The sequence below is a fragment of the Nomascus leucogenys genome, chromosome 10 (assembly GCF_006542625.1).
Source record: "Nomascus leucogenys isolate Asia chromosome 10, Asia_NLE_v1, whole genome shotgun sequence".
Classification (NCBI taxonomy): domain Eukaryota; kingdom Metazoa; phylum Chordata; class Mammalia; order Primates; family Hylobatidae; genus Nomascus; species Nomascus leucogenys.
The window spans coordinates 32,595,735-32,615,115 of record NC_044390.1 but is presented as its reverse complement, the minus strand read 5'-3'; the positions used below and the strand labels follow the sequence as shown (position 1 = coordinate 32,615,115).

General features: G+C 33.2%; 1 protein-coding gene across 1 annotated transcript in view; it reads left to right on the top strand.

Moving 5' to 3' along the window:
- The window catches only part of TRHDE (thyrotropin releasing hormone degrading enzyme), a 388,816-nt gene extending 374,391 nt beyond the window's left edge, over positions 1-14,425 (top strand). Inside the window, exons 16-19 of the mRNA XM_003259555.4 lie at positions 1,112-1,279; positions 1,822-1,962; positions 5,720-5,801; positions 11,847-14,425. Coding sequence (XP_003259603.3) covers positions 1,112-1,279; positions 1,822-1,962; positions 5,720-5,801; positions 11,847-11,990 — 535 coding nt within the window. The 3' untranslated portion in view covers positions 11,991-14,425. The remainder of the gene's footprint in view (positions 1-1,111; positions 1,280-1,821; positions 1,963-5,719; positions 5,802-11,846) is intronic.
- The last annotated feature ends 4,956 nt before the right edge of the window (positions 14,426-19,381 follow it).

Sequence of the window (19,381 nt, the reverse complement as noted above, 5' to 3'; positions counted from 1 at the left end):
CAATTGCTTCAAAGAGAATAAAATACCTAGGAATCCAACTTACAAGGGACGTGAAGGACCTCTTCAAGGAGAACTACAAACCACTGCTCAATGAAATAAAAGAGGATACAAACAAATGGAAGAACATTCCATGCTCATGGGTTGGAAGAATCAATATTGTGAAAATGGCCATACTGCCCGAGGTAATTTATAGATTCAATGCCATCCCCATCAAGCTACCAATGACTTTCTTCACAGAATTGGAAAAAACTACTTTAAAGTTCATATGGAACCAAAAGAGAGCCCGCATTGCCAAGTCAATCCTAAGCCAAAAGAACAAAGCTGGAGGCATCATGCTACCTGACTTCCAACTATGCTACAAGGCTACAGTAACCAAAACAGCACAGTGCTGGTACCAAAACAGAGATATAGATCAATGGAACAGAACAGAGCTCTCAGAAAATTTACAACTTCTGAATAGCCAAGTCTAATTAATTTTACTGTTTCCCACTATAATATTGCATTTTGGATCAAAGTCAAATTTTAGTATATTTTAAGTTATTTTATAAACATAGGAAAAAATAACTTTCTACTTATGTTTTGGTATCTGTTTATTACCTATATTTATAATCCTGTAGGTCTCCAAAATTTGGAGAGTTGCTTGAGAAAATTACTTATAGAGAAAGTTATCTAAGAATTTAAGATAAAATGTTTCTGTTCTATCTAAATTAATTAGTCTCCTCAACTGGTACTTTCTTGACATTCTTGGGTCTACCAATTATAAGAGCAAAATCTTTGTGTAATAAACATATTAAAGTTGTTGAAAAGATTAAGTGCCTTATTTTCATGGGTGTGTGAAGCCTTTATGTTACTATTTTTGTTTAAGTATAGTAAAGAGTGGAAATAATAATTACGTTCAAAACTACCTTTGAATAAAAGACATTATTTTATTCATCCAGTGAGAAATATTTTTAAAATATTATTAAGATGTAGTATTCTGTTTCAGGTAAAATCTAATCAGCAAAATAATCTTTTAAAAAACTGACTGTAGTAAATAAAGCAAAACCTGTCTTTATTTTCAATACTGTTAAGCTTGTAATTAATAGAAAACCACCATGGGTTGCTTCTCTAGAATACCACTAAATGTTAGAGACATCGTATACTGTACAGGAGTGTCACTCCTGGATGAGGATGTCTGGGAATTCATATGGATGAAATTCCATTCCACCACAGCAGTTTCTGAGAAGAAAATATTATTGGAAGCCTTAACTTGCAGTGATGACCGGAATTTATTAAATAGGTAGGTCAACTGATTTTCTAAATTTGTTTCTGTAATGAAAGTATTCTCTGTTAATCAAATTGCTCTGAAGTTGCTTTTATTTACTTGAATATATGTTAGTTATTTTAAAATATATCTTCCTAAAGGTGAGGAAAACTGCCATGTTAATGACTAAAGCTACTTGATTTCAGAGGTTATATCTTTTTATGACTATTTATTTTATATAATTTATATATGTTTAAGAAAATATTTCATTATAAAATGAAGTGTTTAGTATAAAGAATTTTAAAGGAGAATTTGCATCATCAAACCAGAATTGTGATTTATCCTTCCACAAGATTTTTTTAGAGTTTAATGTTTTTAATTAAAATACTATGAGTTTGATCCTCTCTCTTTTATAAACACAAATGTGTTCTATTGCATTTAATAAGTTTGCATTATTAAAGATTGCACTAGACTATTCTTTTGAAGAATATGACAAACTAGGTCCTATAATTTTAGTAAGATTATAAAAATGTTTAAGTTATTGGACTAAAAATTTTTACAAAATTCTACCTTTGTAGGCTTCTAAATCTGTCGCTGAATTCTGAGGTGGTGCTGGATCAAGATGCAATTGATGTCATAATCCATGTAGCTCGAAATCCACATGGCCGAGACCTTGCCTGGAAGTTTTTCAGGGATAAATGGAAGATACTAAATACCAGGTAGAAATAAGAATTCTTACTTGAATGAGTAAATTAAAGCCGACATAGGAGGAATAAAAGCCCAAGTTTTGTGTTAAAGCTAAGATCCATGCAATAGGATTAGATTTTAAAATATTCAACCAAGATGAATGTTGCCACTCCCATGGAACTCCAAATTATCTTTAAAATTCTATAATATAATTCATTTATTAAAATTGATAAACTTAATTAATTATATGTGCAAACATTTGGAGCATAAAAGATTTAGCTGAGCAACTTTCCTGGAAAATCTATCAAACTGCCCAAAGTTGAAGACACTGTATCATAAACCCCTGTATCTTGAATATGTTATAGAAATGATTTATAAGTACAGTGGTATTATAAAAATAAAACTTTAATTACTTCTGTATAATTGTTTTAAATTTTCTTTAAATATAAATATCTTAAAATACCTGAATAAAACCATGATGTAGAGAAGGAATATTAATCATTTGAATCATTGTATAATTCCAGTTGCAGTAAAATTTATTCCCAGGATATCTTGTTTCATGGTGAGAATTCTTTAGCCTCAATTTTATAAGATATTTCATTATGCATTTAAATATATTATAATACACACTAATTTATTACTCTGATAATCTCTATGGCCTATTAAAATTCAATTTATTATAGAGCGTGTAAATGCTGCTTGTTTTTCTTTAACTTAAATGTTCCCAGACAGTAAGCAGACCTACTGTTCTGCCTCTGAAAAGCTAGTGTGTAAACTTTATTATTTTTAAGCATACCTCCATCAGTTGCCGTGGTATAATGAGTTCAATTAGAATGGCTGTGTCATATTAAAACACTCTATCCATAGGTATTTCATTGTCAGAAAACACTGATATTTCTATAAGACACATTGACTTTTTAAATATTTTCAGCTCAGATCTTGTAATAGTTGGATGATTAAAGCTTGCTTTGCTTTTGTGCATATAATAGAGTGAATAGACACTTAAGGTAAAATTAATGTATACAAACATTTAACTTAAAAGAATATCAAACATCTACCAATACACAGTTTCTTTAGGGAGTGGTTTTGTAAATCAGAGTTCAGGGCAATGCAATTACAGGCATATATAGTTTATTGCCTACCAAAAAATGTTTGGTTCCCTGATATGCTTTATTTTGTCTCACTGAATCCATGATCTCCATCCTATCTAAAAATACAATGGTGTTTACATTGACAAATAGGAGCATAATCTTCACGGGCTCCTGCTCCTCTGTCGATTTTTTGAATGCTGGCATTCATGGAGCTCTGTTGAAGGCACTCTTCTTCCCACTCTGCAAGTTCTTCCTGATTTTAGATGCCTTCTACTCTCATGGTTTCAGTTACTCCCAAATCTGTATCTCTAATTCAGACATTTTCCCTACCCTTTCTCCCTGTGATGGATAATTGCCCATCGAGGTTTCCTTTATGAGTGTGCCTGCAAAGCTAAATCCGTGATTTTTCCCTTATCCTCCTTTTCCCAGTAAATCTTGTAGCCATCCACCAATTGCTCAAGCCCAACATCTGGAAGTCTACATAGGCATCCCCTTTTCTCTTGCCATATATAACAATTAGACTCTAGGTCATGTCAATTTAACAATTCCTAAAGTTTGTTGAATTCTTCCTATCTTTTTTTGCAACCACTTCCCTAGTGCAGGTTCTCATCTCTTCCCAGTACTCTTATGATAATAGCCTTCTGTCTCACTGCCTCTATAATTATACAAACCTGTTCCCTTTATCCCAAGAATCTTTCAGCAAATCAAATGTGATATTTCCCTGCTATAAAACTTTCTATGTGAGATTTATAATCTAAGCCCCTTAATATGTCCTCTGCATATTTTGTCAGCATCTTGTTCTTCAATCCCCGGGCTCGTAATATATCAGTGTATGGACTAATTTGTTTTTTGTTTTTTGTTTTTTTTTTGAGACAAGGTCTCACTCTGTCACCCAGGCTGGAGCACAGTGGCACAATCACAGCTCTTTGCAGCCTTGACCTCCTGAGCTCAGGTGATCCTTCCACTTCAGTCTCCTGAGTAGCTGGGACTACAGACATACACCACCACGCCCGGCTAATTTTTCTATTTTTTGTAGAGACAAGGTGTCCCCATGTTACCCAGGCTGGTCTCGAACTCCTGAGCTCAAGCAATCCACCTGCCTTAGCTTCCCAAAAGTGCTGGGATCACAGGCGTGAGCCACCGCCTTGGCCAGTGCACTGTTAATACCAAACTGCTTGTAGTTGTCTGCACAAATCATGTCTTTTCACATCTCTTTGTCTTTGTTTATGTTCATCTTCTGCCTAAAATTACTTTCTTTCCTGTTGCTCAGAACTACTCCATGGTCAATCTAGATGCCATTATCTCTCAGAAGCCATTCCCAAGACCCTACAGATAAAAAAATCCTCTCTGAGCACTGTGTATAATTTTATCACCACCACATTTAGCCACAATACGTGGAAATTATCTGATTACATGTCTAGCTCTTCAACGAGATAGTATAATACCTTCAAGGAACAGACTGTACCTTATTATTATCTTCACAGGACAATATAAGTAAAAACAACTAACACTTCTTTAGAAAAAGAATTGTTATTTGCCTGGATAGTTGGACAATTTTGTACCCACATACTGATTGAAAATGATCACTTACATTATTATTGAATGCCTATTTGTTTGCTTTTACTTAGCTAACATTTTTTTCTGTGGAATAGTTCAATGTCAGAATTACAACAAATCTCAGTGGTCATTTAGTTCAACCTTCTCATTTTATAGATGAGAAAACTAAGTTCTACAGAAGCGAAATTAAATCTTAAATTAGATACTTAAGATCCTACAAGTTAGGGAAGCACTAGAAAACCTTTTATAACAGTGTTTAGATCCTTGTCTTAAAAAACACAGAGTCTTATTTTTATTGTACTTACCTTAGTTCTAAAAGTATGATAACCTGTGATAGGTATCCTTAACCTAGTAGGGACAAACCAGTAAAATGAGAATTCTTTTCAACTCACTGACACAAGTTGTTCCTTGTCTTGGGTCAAAAGTCAAGTAATTGTGTTTGTAGTACAAGGACTAGGCAATCCAAATGAACAAGTAGACGTTTTACTCTAATGTACACATGAAAAATAGCTAATATTTTGGAGAACATTTTTGAGAATGCATTTTGCCTCAGTTTCTAAGAATGAAATATGAAAATGCGTTTTTGAGAATGTATTTTGCCTCAGTTTCTAAGAATGAAATATGAAAATGCGTTTTTGAGAATGCATTTTGCCTCAATTTCTAAGAATAAAATATGAAAATGCCAGTGTCAATTATGACTAATCATACCAAAGGATCTGACAGTGCCCAGGTTGATCCTGCAGCTAGCTCCTCTTGCCTTTTATGGAACGATTTTCCCTTCCAGTAAGCTGGGTTGCTTTGTAATTGCAAGTTTTAAAATATTTTGTTCTCAGGCCTTGGCTTGGTAATATACTGTTAATCCCTAAATCCAGTTTTAGGGGGCCCCTTTAAAAATTTTGCTACAACTCAGACTTCTCTGAAACACTGTGAACCATATTAGGTGGGACCTGATGATATCCCATCGCCATAACTCTTTGTCCCTCCCTGACTCCCTAGAGAAATGGGCTTGAGTGCTCAGAGATCTGGCAGTCTCCGACAACATTGAGCAAATGGAATCCTTGAGAAAACTCTAAAAAGTCTTTACAGTAATTTTTTTTAATTATGACCTGCACTGACATTAAGACTCTTTTTTTCTTTTGAGGTATGGAGAAGCATTGTTTATGAATTCCAAACTCATCAGTGGTGTCACAGAATTTCTTAATACTGAAGGTGAACTCAAAGAGGTAAATGTTTTAAGATGAGGTCTAATTATTTTCTTTTATAAATATTTGAAATTATGCATTTACTTCAGTAATTTCTTTCCAACAGATTCACATCCATTCCTTTTACTCAACACACGCACACCACACACACACACACACACACACACACACACACACACACACACACACACATTAAAGACTACTCAATTCATAATTTGCAAAGAGTATTTTTACATGTCAAACATTGAAGGCCTGCAAGGAATGTTTGCATGTAGTAATTTTCAAACCTGGAGACCCACAGTCCACTTCAGAGATCATTGATCCAATCAGCTATTCCTCAAATGATTCTATTAACCCACTGTAAGATTCACTAAATGACAAAACCATCCTGTCAATGACCCAGTATTTGCATAACGGATGAAGGTTGGTGTTGAGATACAGACCATGTGTCGCACTGCTTTGTGGTCAGCCTTAAACAGACAATGGACATACTGTACATAATAATATTGCTTTGTGCTATGTAGCCTCTTAAATGAAACAAATTCTCAAGTGTAGAAAGGAGCATATCTGGTAATACATATTGAGATTAATAAATCGCCTTAAAGCTGCTTGGTACAATCACAAATGAATTTTATTAGTGAAAATAAACTTGATTTTTAAGGACTGGTGTCCAGGTTATGGAGTATCTAACATTTCCTTACTATGTTATTTCTGGTTTATTACTCTGGAAATTCAAGCCAGCTAGTTTTGTTTGTTTGTTTTGCCATTAAGTCACCTCACTAATATAGAGAGATGAGAAATGGGGAGAGGGTTAAGGAAGAAGGAAAAATAAGCAAAATATAGACTCTTTTAATTGATTACAATGGATTGCGCTTCAAACATTGATTGCCTTTTCTTGTGCTCCTGTTCTCCATTGTAAAATATAGCTGATATTTGACATTGAGAATGATGGTTTTCTCAGTTTTCACTGACAGAATGCCTAATGCCGTGCCCCGCAGCTAATCACACTGAGCACCATTCCCTAGAAGCATCAACCCTGGCACCATCCTTAATGTCTTCTAATATTGTCCAGTTTCCTATGATTATCCTGCGTGCACTAACTTGGTTTCTTTCACACCATGAGCTAAGCTAAGCTAAGTCTCTGATTGTAATGATTTGAAATTCAGTCTTTATCCCTGCTATGTGTGTTCCCAACCCTGAAGGATTAAATTTGAAAGCCCCAGAACATATTTTACTATTTTTTAAATAAAGGAAGCTAAATGGAAAGGACTGTTTTCATATCCATAAAAAACAGAAAGAAAGAACAATCAAATTAATGATTGCTTCTAATTTTCTCTGTATTTAAATGAAGTACTTTTAATTTCATGATTTCACATTCAGTAATCTGGGAATTAAAGACTCATTTAGTCACAACCTGTGCAGCCATTGAAGTGAGCACAAAGCGAAATCTCTCCCTCTTCTCTTCTCTTCTGTGTGCTTCCTTCGTTCTCTGTGCTTCTCTCCTCTCCTCCCCACCTCTCTCTTATCCCTTCTCTCATTTTTCTTCTTCTTGCTTTCCTCTAACTCTGTCTGCCTTTCATATTTTCCTGACTTGGTATTACCCAGGCTATGAAAAGAAAATATTTTAGACATTTAATTGATTTTAGCACATACTGTTTTGTCTTACATATTTCACTGATTTATTAAATTTTTACACTTTATTTAATTGCCATTTTAGATGTTTCAAAGTGCTCCTATAATGAAGGGTATAATTTCAAAATTGAAACTAAATTATGGCTTTTATTTCATAATCTACAAAGCAGCTAACGTCATAATGCAGTCTCTAAGTGGCATGAGGAATGAATCTCTTCACTCTGGAGTTATTTACTCTGGCTTTGCAGTTTAACAGGTGCTGCCTGAGGCTGTTTAATACTTACATCATCTATAAGATTGAGGAACACTATTGTCAGATCTGGTGGGGGTTTTGGTTTTTATGATGATAACCCCCCTTTCTTAAATAGAAAAGGCTGGGGAGAATTCACTCGCATTCTACCGTAACCCATAAGCCTCATAAGCAGAAAGCCCAATGGGCTTCCTTTGGATATGGCATATTCTTATTTCTAAGGGTTTATAGATCAAAAGGGAATCAGCATCTTTATGAATTCTGAAAACTCATTCCAGATTTTAATGATCCTCACCAGCTTTAGGTGGATTCAGTAAAGATACTTACATTGTTCCATGGTTTTCTCCCAAAAACAGTATTCTATTACCTGAAACTGGAGTTTCCTTTTAATTTTAATTGCATGGCTCTAGCAATTTGAACAATATTTTTCCATAAGGCAATCTGTCATTTATTTAATTTTAAACTAATGGAGACAATCTTCTTGAACCTCAGAACCTTGCCATTTTTCCACATTAATGACCATTAACCTATCCTTTCACATGCCCATTTTTCTGCTTTTTAAACCTAACATACCTCACTGTTGTGGAGGAACATAGATCCTATGCATCAAAGGCACTACACTTACAGTTTTAATATTGAAGATATAAACTTTATAATAGGGCAATAGTTAATTCTATTCATTTAGATAGTTATTAAGAGTATATTATATTTTACAATCTACTCTAAAAATAATTTATCTTATGATGTTGAGATCTAGGATACCCTGAAATAAGAGGAAATTTAAATGCTAAAATCTTTTTAATAGAAAAATTAACAAACATGCTTCAAAGTTTTATGCTAAGAAGATGGGAGCACAAAGAACATTGCCATTTTACTAAATGTTATTTTATAAAAGTGCCTAAACCTGCAAAATTTTAAAATAAAATCATATCATGGTATAGTTAGAAAACACAATAAAAAAAAAAAAAAAACTAATGGTGTACGGTCCAGCCCTACGGGGCTTAGCAGGTATTCTCCCCATTTGCAGAGACAAGAGATTGTAAGAAATAAATAAAGACACAAGACACAGAGATAAAGAGAAAACAGCTGGGTCCCGGGGACCACGACCACCAAGATGAGGAGACCAGTAGTGGCCTCGAATGGCTGGGCGTGCTGATATTTATTGTATACAAGACAAGGGGTCAGGGTAAGGGGGGTGAGTCGTCCAAGTGATTGATAAGGTCAAGCAAGTCACATGATCATAGGACAGGGGGCCCTTCCCTTTTAGGTAACCAAAGCAGAGAGGGAAGGCAGCATATGTCAGCGTTTTCTTCTATGCACTTGTAAGAAAGATCAAAGACTTTAAGACTTTCACTATTTCTTCTACCGCTATCTACTATGAACTTCAAAGAGGAACCAGGAGTACGGGAGGAACGTGAAAGTGGACAAGGAGCATGAACATTGATGCACAGCATCACAGGGTGGGGTTTAGGCCTCCGGATGACTGTGGGCAGGCCTGGATAATATCCAGCCTCCCACAAGAAGCTGGTGGAGCAGAGTGTTCCCTGACTCCTCCAAGGAAAGGAGACTCCCTTTTGCGGTCTGCTAAGTAACGGGTGCCTTCCCAGGCACTGGCATTACCACTTGACCAAGGAGCCCTCAAGCGGCCCTTATGCGGACGTGACAGAGGGCTCACCTCTTGCCTTCTAGGTCACTTCTCAGAATGTCCCTTCAGCACCTGACCCTATACTCGCTGGTTAGTCCTAGGTTATATTAGTAATGCAACAAAGAGTAATATTAAAAGCTAATGATTAATAATGTTTATACTAATGATTGATAATTGTCCACGATCATCTCTATATTTAATTTGTATTATAACTATTCTTTATTCTAACTATTTTCTTTATTATACTGCTACAGTTTGTGCCTTCAGTCTCTTGCCTCAGCACCTGGGTAATCCTTCGCCCACAAATGGCAGCATAAATCCTACCAAAGAGTGGAAGAAATAAGCAAACTAGAATGCTAACTGCCTTTCTTTTACCCCAAGCCCTCTAAAGTGAGGCAGTGGTTTGTAAGGCACTGTGAGAATGCATCAGGGCCAGTCAGAGGCAATTCCAACCACATGTTGGATATCAGAGCTATGGAGAATTATGGGGCATAAGATCAATTAATGGCAATTGTGGAAAGTAGGCCAGATGTGTTCTGATAATAAGTTCCTCTTAAGATGCATATAAGGCACCTCAGACTCTCTGAGCCCACAAGGGGAGTATTTACTGCACTTAAATCATGATTTAAGAAGTGACCCTCTAGAGACCAACCAGTTCACATTTTCTATTGAGAGTTCTTCTGCAGGATAATCCAACCGACTATCCCTCTGTCAATAAACGTTCATATTCAAACCCATAGTTTGCCTTTGAGGAGGATATAAGTGTTTTACTTTATGTGTTTTAGGCTGGCTTACCATCTCATAAGGAAGCCAAGGCATGCTCCACAGAGTTAAAGTTGCTTAAGCGTCATTTATGACTCTCTGGTGTATTCAGTGACTGCCTGGGAAAAAAAGTAATAATTCAGAATATACTTTAAAAGGAGCATATGTAATTTTTTTCGGATTGACCTATAACATGTAAATAATGCCATTATAATATCGTATTTTTATAATAAATTAAAATGAAATTCAAAACATAGATCAAAATGTATTACTTTTTGCCTTAAGAATATAGACTGGATGAGTTTGAACATAAATATGTAAGTATGAATGTATTCTTGTGTTAATCAGATAAGGTTTAAATTATGATTCAAGTACTTCCATCAGACTTCCCCTTTATATATATGTGTATATATATTTCTATCCCCATGGCACAATGCCTGCAATATTTATTAATATTTATTAACTCCAATCCCTTTGCTTCTTCCTTTTTTCTTAATATATGTAATTCGGTCAAATGCCATTATCAGTTTTAAGGACAACACCCATAATTCTTTGTTATATGTTGGCTATTTTACATGTTTGTTACAAAAGCACAGTGATTTAGAAATCTTCTCAAGGGTGTACCTCTGAGATACAGTTATCCATTGCTAATGATGCTGGGCAAAGGGCTTTGTAGGAAAGCAGAGTAAAAACTCTGAGAAAACCTATCAGTACCGTGTAATCAAAGTAACACTTATAAATAAACTAAGCTATCCATGAACTAATTTCTAAATTAATTCAGAAAGTTATAACTGCATTTTAACTCCATCCTCCAGCACCATTTCTGCCTGCCCCTGAGCCAATCTTGATACACTGCATTTCTCTCCTGGCATATCCTCCATGTGGCGCCCACCATATGATGAATCACACCCCACACTAATTACACCACATAATGTTTCTGTGTTGCAAGTTGATTTTTCACATTCGTCTATTAGCATCACAATTGTTAGTTTGTTGCCAGCTTCTTAAGATATATTAAACAGAAAGGAAAAAGTTCTGGTATTTAATCTTGAAGTAAAATCTTGGAGTATTTCCAGAGTATGTGAACTCTCTAAATAAAATTTTATGTCAAAAAATATGGCAAAACATTTAAGAATTATAACTTAAATGCTCAGATTCTCTAGCTAAATAAGACCATATCCCTCCTTTATGCTTTCAAAATCTAGTTACACAGGTGATTGCCATGTCATTAATCATCCAATTTTCACAGCACCATTACTTTTTTTCCACCTGACAATACTTTGGTTATTCCTTGACATCAAAAATAATGTCAAGCCCAATACCACTCATTTGGGTAAGATGAAAAATAATTTTCTCTCTACAGACAAAATGTGAACTTTAATCCTTATATTCAGGGTTTAAGGCTACTTGATGCATTGTATACACATTGAAGTTAGAACTAGTCCTTGCCACAATCCCATCAACTGATGTTGAAATGGTCAATCAAATGTCTGTTTTAATATCTAATCATGAAACCTGAAGCTGAATTTGAAGCTATTTAAGTTGTAATGTCCACTGTTTTTTTTCTGTTCCAAAATCAATTACATCACAACTAATTGACATAATCTGTTACCAAGCTCACTCCACAGTACTAAATATATCTTCTATAGTGGTTGTGACATTTTGTTTCAAATATATTCTGTTTTTTAGTGTTTCAAATAGATTCTTGTTCATGTATGTTGGACATGAGCTCTTTTTAAGACAGGCAGGTTTACCATTTAAAAATTTCTTTTTCCAGCTCAAGAACTTCATGAAGAACTATGATGGGGTAGCTGCTGCTTCTTTCTCACGAGCTGTGGAAACTGTCGAAGCCAATGTGCGCTGGAAAATGCTTTACCAAGACGAGCTTTTCCAATGGTTAGGAAAAGCTCTAAGACACTAATATATGTATCTTATAAACAATTCAACTCAGAAGTTTATGAGAAGACACGCTTTTTGTGGAATGAGGACAATGTACTACATGGAAAATGGCCAGATTTTCAGTGTTAACGTGTGGGAGGAATTTTTTTTTAGCTTTTATTTTTTGGTTTTGGGGGATATTTTTTATTTGTTTCATTCATTCTGTTCTGTTTCTCTACTGGGTGTTCCTCTCTAAAGAAACTCTTGCAAGTGAAACTAGCCATGATTGCTTCAGCTGTACATTCCTTGCTGTACAGGACCAAATATGATAGTGATGCATGTTGATGTTACAGTCAATTTGGAAAAACATATTCAGAATATTCTGTGCATGGATATATGGTCCTGCCTGTGTTCCAGCATGCTTATTTCAAACGTCCAATGTTGTGTGTGAATATGTGTTACATCTAGGATGGGCATTATGCAAAAGCACAAAGATTATATATGACAATCAGTGTTGCAATGAAAGAAAAACTAAAAACAGACATGATATTCTCAATTTTGGGCAATGTGAGAGGTAAAATAGCCCTTGAAGTGATGAACATCACATATTTCAGCACTTGGATTGTCTGGCAATGATTACTGTGTTGCTAACTCATTTTCTTTGAGTTAAAGCTGTGTATACATTTTAAAAGGCATATAGATAGTGTATGCATATGTATATGTACATAGGGAAGCCCCATATGTATATAGTATGTTGTACACTGCACATGTACAAAGAATGTCTTCAGATCAAAGAAAATTTATCTCTTTTTATAAACTTAAAGACAGTTGCAAAAGGCTTCAAGTAATTTATCTCAACGTTATTCTATGTCCTGACTAAATTTCTCAACTGTTATGAGTTTTTCATTTACTTCTTGAACAGTGGTCTATTCTGCTACATGAAGATGAATACAAACAAAATTTTTGTATAAACTACTATTCCAGTTCTCCTGTGTCAGCCTTGCCTGTAGATTCTGCCATCATTTTCTGTCAAAGTTCCTTTTGCATGAAACAATTGTGTAAACTTATAATTATTAGTGCTGAAAAAGAGTTTATTTTCCATCTTGTTTGTTTTCCTACCTTATGTTGAGTAGTCCAGAGAGTTAACAAAATTCTCTGCATGTTGGTCTTTAAGTCTGTTTTGCTCTAATCCTCCATTAAGCAAGCATACCTCAAGTGGGTCTATTAGCATTTAATGACCTTTTATGCCAGTTGTGCTATCCCTTAAGATGAAAAGTTCCTTTTCTTGTGTTAATGTACAAAGCTTTTCTTTTGGCACTGACAACTGTGTTCTACCTGGGAATTCTAAATAGGCATTTTCATGGCTGTGTGTTGTGTAATACAAATGTTTTTAAATGGTGTTCTCACCCAGTAGGCCAGCTCCCCAAACATTGCTTAGATACTTCAAAATTAGCATATTTTGTTTACCAGCATAAAATACCAATGCAACTACTCTACATAGCCAAATGTTTGTAAATCGCTTCTTATTTTCCTGAGGTTTTTCACTCCGCCAAATCTTACAAATCATTGAAAGAAATATATTCTAACATTACTCACTGAATAGCGAAAATAATTAGACATTTTAGAAACCAGAGCCATAGAATTATTTTAAATTAGTAGAAAAGAGGAGCTATATTTCCGAATCTATAGAATAAAGTACCACCTAAAATTGAATTTTATCATATAAGCAAGTAATACCTATTAGTCATACCTAAATTTTTCAGCACTTCATTCAATTAAAATACATGAATTTTAAATATTTTACATGATGTGAATAGGCATGATAATACTTAGTATAAAATCTAAACTTGTTCCATTTATCAGAAATGATAAAATCCAGTTACTACATATCACATTTATAAAATCCTTAATTAAATGAGTAAGTTCTAAAACATAACAATAATAAATATCATACTGCGATGGAGGTCCCAAATATGTGCTATATCACCACTGAATTCATGTAATAGATAAGAAAAAATTAGAGGTGGATGTCTTGTTTTGTGTCATGAATTACTAAAATCTCTTAGTAGTTGTGGCATATTTTTGAGTAAAATTACCATTTCCTGATTTGAGTTTGAAGGGCTTTTATAGTTGTATTTTCCTCCCCACTGTTAATAATCATAATCCTTTTTCAGTATTTTAGTGGCCTTGAACAACTGGTTTATCTACAATCTCAAATCCTAAGTGTATAATTATGTGCAATGTTCAATACCTCATATAATACTTGTTCAACAGTATAGTGGTACCAATGGCATTAAGATGGTGTTTTTGTTCTACATATTTTTCAATAATTTATTCTTTCTAATGTTGAAATTATATCAGGCTCTACCGGTTTTTTTAGTTGTTTAAATAAGTAATATTTTCAAAAGAATAAAATAACCAATGATATCTCTTGGAATAATCTGTAAAATGTAGTTATAAAATTCTATTTTCTACTTAGAGTTTTTATCTTTTCTTTTTTGTCGGCTTTACAAATTATATATATGCATGAAATAACAAACTGTTGAAAGTGTCCAACCTCCAGCCATAGCAATTTGCTGTGCCAATATATGTACAAAAAAGTAGTTTCAATTAGAAAGAACAACATTATTTATCACATTGCGTATTAAACATTCCCAGGTAACTTGTAAATAAAAAGATTTCCCCATTTTTACGCATTTTTTCTTAAAATTTTTCTATAATCTTTGAAGTTTCTAAAATACACAATCTCAACCTCTAAGACTAATATCTACAATACTAGGTCTATTCTTGAGTTTCAATAACATGTATTTTAGTTGGGTCATAAACTCGCATTAGTTTATATTATCTCCAGGACAATTATATCATGGGACTGAGATTTTTGTGATAGTATTATTTACAAATATTATAACTGTAATATCTTGTGAGGCTATTATTAAGGTTATGCCATGTATTGATAAAATGCATTGCTTTCTCAAAGAACTGTTTGTTACACATTTTGTTTTATTTGACTCATCACAAAAACATAATAAATGTTGTTAGCCCTAATATTCTGTTGAGAAAACTGGGGTTCAGGTAGTAACATGAGCTATTTAAAACTACAAAATGGGGCTGGGCACAATGGCTCATGCCGGTAATCCCAGCACTTTGGGAGGTTGAGGGTGGGAGGATCACTTGAGTCCAGGGGTTTGAGACCAGCCTGGGAAATATATTGAGACCCCATTTCTATAAAAATAAAAATGAAAACTTAGCCAGGCATGGTGGTGTGCACCTGTTGTCCCAGCTACTGGGGAGGCCGAGGTGGGAGAATTATTTAAGTCCAAAAGTTCAGTGCTCTAGTGAGCTATGATCACTGAACTCCAGCCTGGGTGACAGAGTGAGATCCTGTCTCTAAAAAAATAAAATAAAATCACAATGTTGTTATTTTGGGAACCAGTATAATAACCTAAGTCTATCACAACATCATTCCCCAAGTAAAGTATAAATATATGTTGAAAATATCTCTATCCATTGCATTAATTGGAGATTTTCCAAATCCTAGACCAGCATCAAAATACACAGTTAAATATATTTGCAATAATTACATTGTTTGTTAACTTTTACATTTCTAATTTGCAGGATGTTAAACAACTGGATGAAATATTACGCTTTAATTTGGTCAGTATAAATAATCAAATATTGAGACAAAGAATTTAATTCATTTAGTTTATTAATTATATTTCCTGTCTGTATCTTTTATTGAACATTGTTTAAACATAACCTTAAAGTACTGATAATTTGCTTAATTTTCAACACAAATTTATCTGACAAATTCTGTCTATAGTAACAGATGGTCAGAATGCAGATAAATTGTGTCCATCTAAATCAGTAAAAATAATATTCGGTAAAATGTCTATAAATCTATGCTAAGTTGTGATAAACAATGCAATTTTAGTACTACTGGATTAGATGCAGTAAAGGAATCCCTAAGGAAGTTTACAATAATACATTTAATTAAAATGTACTGGCAATTAGAATTTTAAGGAATTATTTTCTAAGAAGTTGGAGAACCTAAAATAGCTTGCTTATTCGCCTGGGTACTCTCATGAAGTAACCATGTATACCTAATAAAGAAATAGTAAAAGCACATATAATGAAAAATAATTAAGATTTCTTACACCTGATTTTTTCATTACCAGCCATCATAGCTGAATTATCATTTGACACTAATAGTTATATATTGATATAATATATAACTATACTTAAAGAAATATTTATTGAGCATATTTTATTTCACGAGGCACTTAGTGAGGGAAAGGAATACAGAGATGAATATGGCCTGAAGGAATGAATTCATATCACAATAAATGAAAAAGAAAAAGAAATAATGAACCAGGGGAATGAGGCAACAGGAAAAATAATTGCTTGCTACAGAGAGGGAAGTAAATCATTTTTAGGTATACATAATATTATACAACTATTTTTGTACACTAGTTCTCAAAACTTTTATGATACCTAGTATAATTTTTATTGTTTGATTTCCTAGTGCTTAATTGGGTTTTACAGAAATATGTTACATTTGGAAATTACAATCAAATAATACAGTTTAAACTCTAATAATTGGAATATAAATTGGGATGGAATTTATCCTTAAGAAAAGCTGTTTGAACAATTTAGTAGCATTAGTAAGTTGCAGGAATACTTTAATCTACTTATGAAAAAGTAGTTCAAGTTTTCTAAAATGGTTTCAGCATACTATGGTATCTCACAATGTGTTAATTTTAAGTTAATTATATATTCTTTAAAGCAGATTAAATAATACTTGTCCTACACATAATTTATTTGTTGAAATTAGTATATGTGAATTATGAAAAAGTGTTCTTGTAAGTTATTCTAGAATCCCAAATTTTAATTATATAAGAACAACCTTTTGTTCAATTGCTTTGAACTAATGATGAAGATTTTTAAAATATTAAGTATTTTATTTAATGTGATATAGATTCAGGAAAAGTCTAACAAAAATGTATTTCAGTAGTTTTATTTTTATTTTGTGTAATTTTATTTTAAAGTTTAGATAAGGAAAGTTTTTAAACTGTCTTAAATATTTAATAAAAGCAGTTGTTAAAAATATATGTTCTAATGTTAACTATACTACCTATATGCCATTGCATGCATTTTGTTTTTTAAATAGGTTTTTCACCACTGGCCCCACTAGTAGATGATTTTACCCCAGATTTTGAAAACATACCACCTTAATGGCTTTTATTTCACATACTTAGTACTTTAGGGATAGTATTTTGAAGATGTTTATCTGTTGTACGTTCCTAGTTCATTTATTAATGTACTAAGAAAAAGAAAACAAAATGACTGATTCTTTTGTTCTGAATTAAATGTTTGTGCTGTATTAATGTTAAGTGAGTTAAGATAAAGGGAAGCTACAAAAATTTGAATGCCTACTAAATGCTAGGCACTTTATAGGTGTCTGTTTTAATATATGTCTATTAGCATCACATCAATTAATAACTCTGTGAAATGTCATTAGCTCTAATTCACCAAAGAGTAGATGGAGGCAGAGTTGTTATCAGTTTACATAATTAATTAGTGGTATTGGCTTGGATTCAAAACTCTGCAAACTCAAGCCTTATATAGCTCAAACTAGTCATTAATCTGCCCTCAGCATGCATGAAAACATAATGTTTATCCGTACAGACCATTCTCTATAGCAGATTTGAACACAGAAGATTTAGCACACTTCATCATTGTCACTGGCTCTTTCAAAAGAAGTATTAATTTGTGCATTCTGCTTTACCATTTATTTCTTAACAAAGTTGCTTTATACATTCCATAAAAAGTTTTCATGAAAACATTTTACATTAGCATGTTGTGTAGTGGGTTTTAAGTTATAACAGGTAATTAACAGATATTTCAGCCAACGAGACACACACACACACACAAAAATAAGTGAAAAGACAGAATAAATTGCAAAGGTTTTACCAGTGGACCACAAAGTTAAGGTTAAACTTCGGTCTTTGCATGTGGAGGAGACATATTAGTCTAGCCAGAACTTTCCTTTTGCTTAGCAGTAAGGTCAGAGAAGTATCTCTGTCGTTCTGCTTAGAAGTATAGATGGACTGCAATTGCTTAATTTACTTAAACTTACATTTTCAATGGGTCTGCTGTGTGAAGATACGTCTAAGATAAGTGCTTTGACTTGCCTCTGCACAGGTCAACTTCTCATCACACACATTTTTCTTATGTCATATAAGTAAAGGAAAGAGTGAAACGTTTTATAGAAAATATTACAGTGGAGTTAAGAACATCTGCCTCAAATGTACAGTGCGTTTACTTTCTAAGTTAATCATTTAGTAGCTACCCTTTTAACCTCTACTATGTTCACAGTATTGCATTTGCTCTTGTAAACAATTCTGTTCCCACCTTTACATAGCTTATGGCCTACTGGGTGAGAACATTCATTATTAAGTTTTTGCTGTTTATTTTCATTTAAAATAGGTTTATTAACTAGCATTTCTCAAATGCAAAACATTTTTGAGTGAATTTTTCCTCAAGTTTTGTATTCTCCTTTCAAAATATTGTGTAACAGGAATTCCACATTATCCTTTTGAATGCTACCTATAAAGATATTTATCATTTTTCATTGCTATCTTTTAATCCTTTTGCATTTTGATAATATCAAAAACAGATTAGGGTTGAAAAACTAAAAAAGATTAGGGCTTGTATTATGCATTGTCTAATTACTTGAACAATAAGAGAAATTCTATCTTTGAGCTTTCATAATTCGCTTTCTGGACACCACTGACTTTATTAGATAATCTTTAAAAATATTATATGAACTATTTTGAATGGACCTAAATTTATTCAGTAATAAAGTTTATTTTCCTAAATCCATTCCCCAAGTGAACAGGCTTATTTAAAATATGCCATATAAAAGCACTTTTCCTTTCTAACATTTTATGATTTAGGAATTAAAAAGTAGCTGTTCTTTCAGTAAGTAAGTGTTAATAAAGCAGTGACCAAATAAATAACCTTTTATTAGTTTAGCAGATAAATGTTTTCAATGCATGCCTTTAAAATTATTCAGTAAAAATTGAATTAGTACGTATTCAACATGAAATTTTTATTCTATTCTGACCAAGCACTAATAAAATTGATTTTTCTAAATAAGAAAATTCGTCTTCTGTATTTTAAGCAGAAAAAATATGAATTTTGCCTCTGATAATAAAATTTTGTACAGTAATGTGTAATGTATCACAATTTAAAAAGTTTTAATTTTCTGACATGCAGATGAGGCCAAAATAAATAATACTATCTGTTTTTTTCACTTGAAAATACATTTTTAAAATTTTGAGTATATATATATATTGTAGAGGTCCATGCAAATGGAAAAAAATTATTCTCTTCGACATGGACTTTTTCAAGACTATACACATGCTGAAGCTA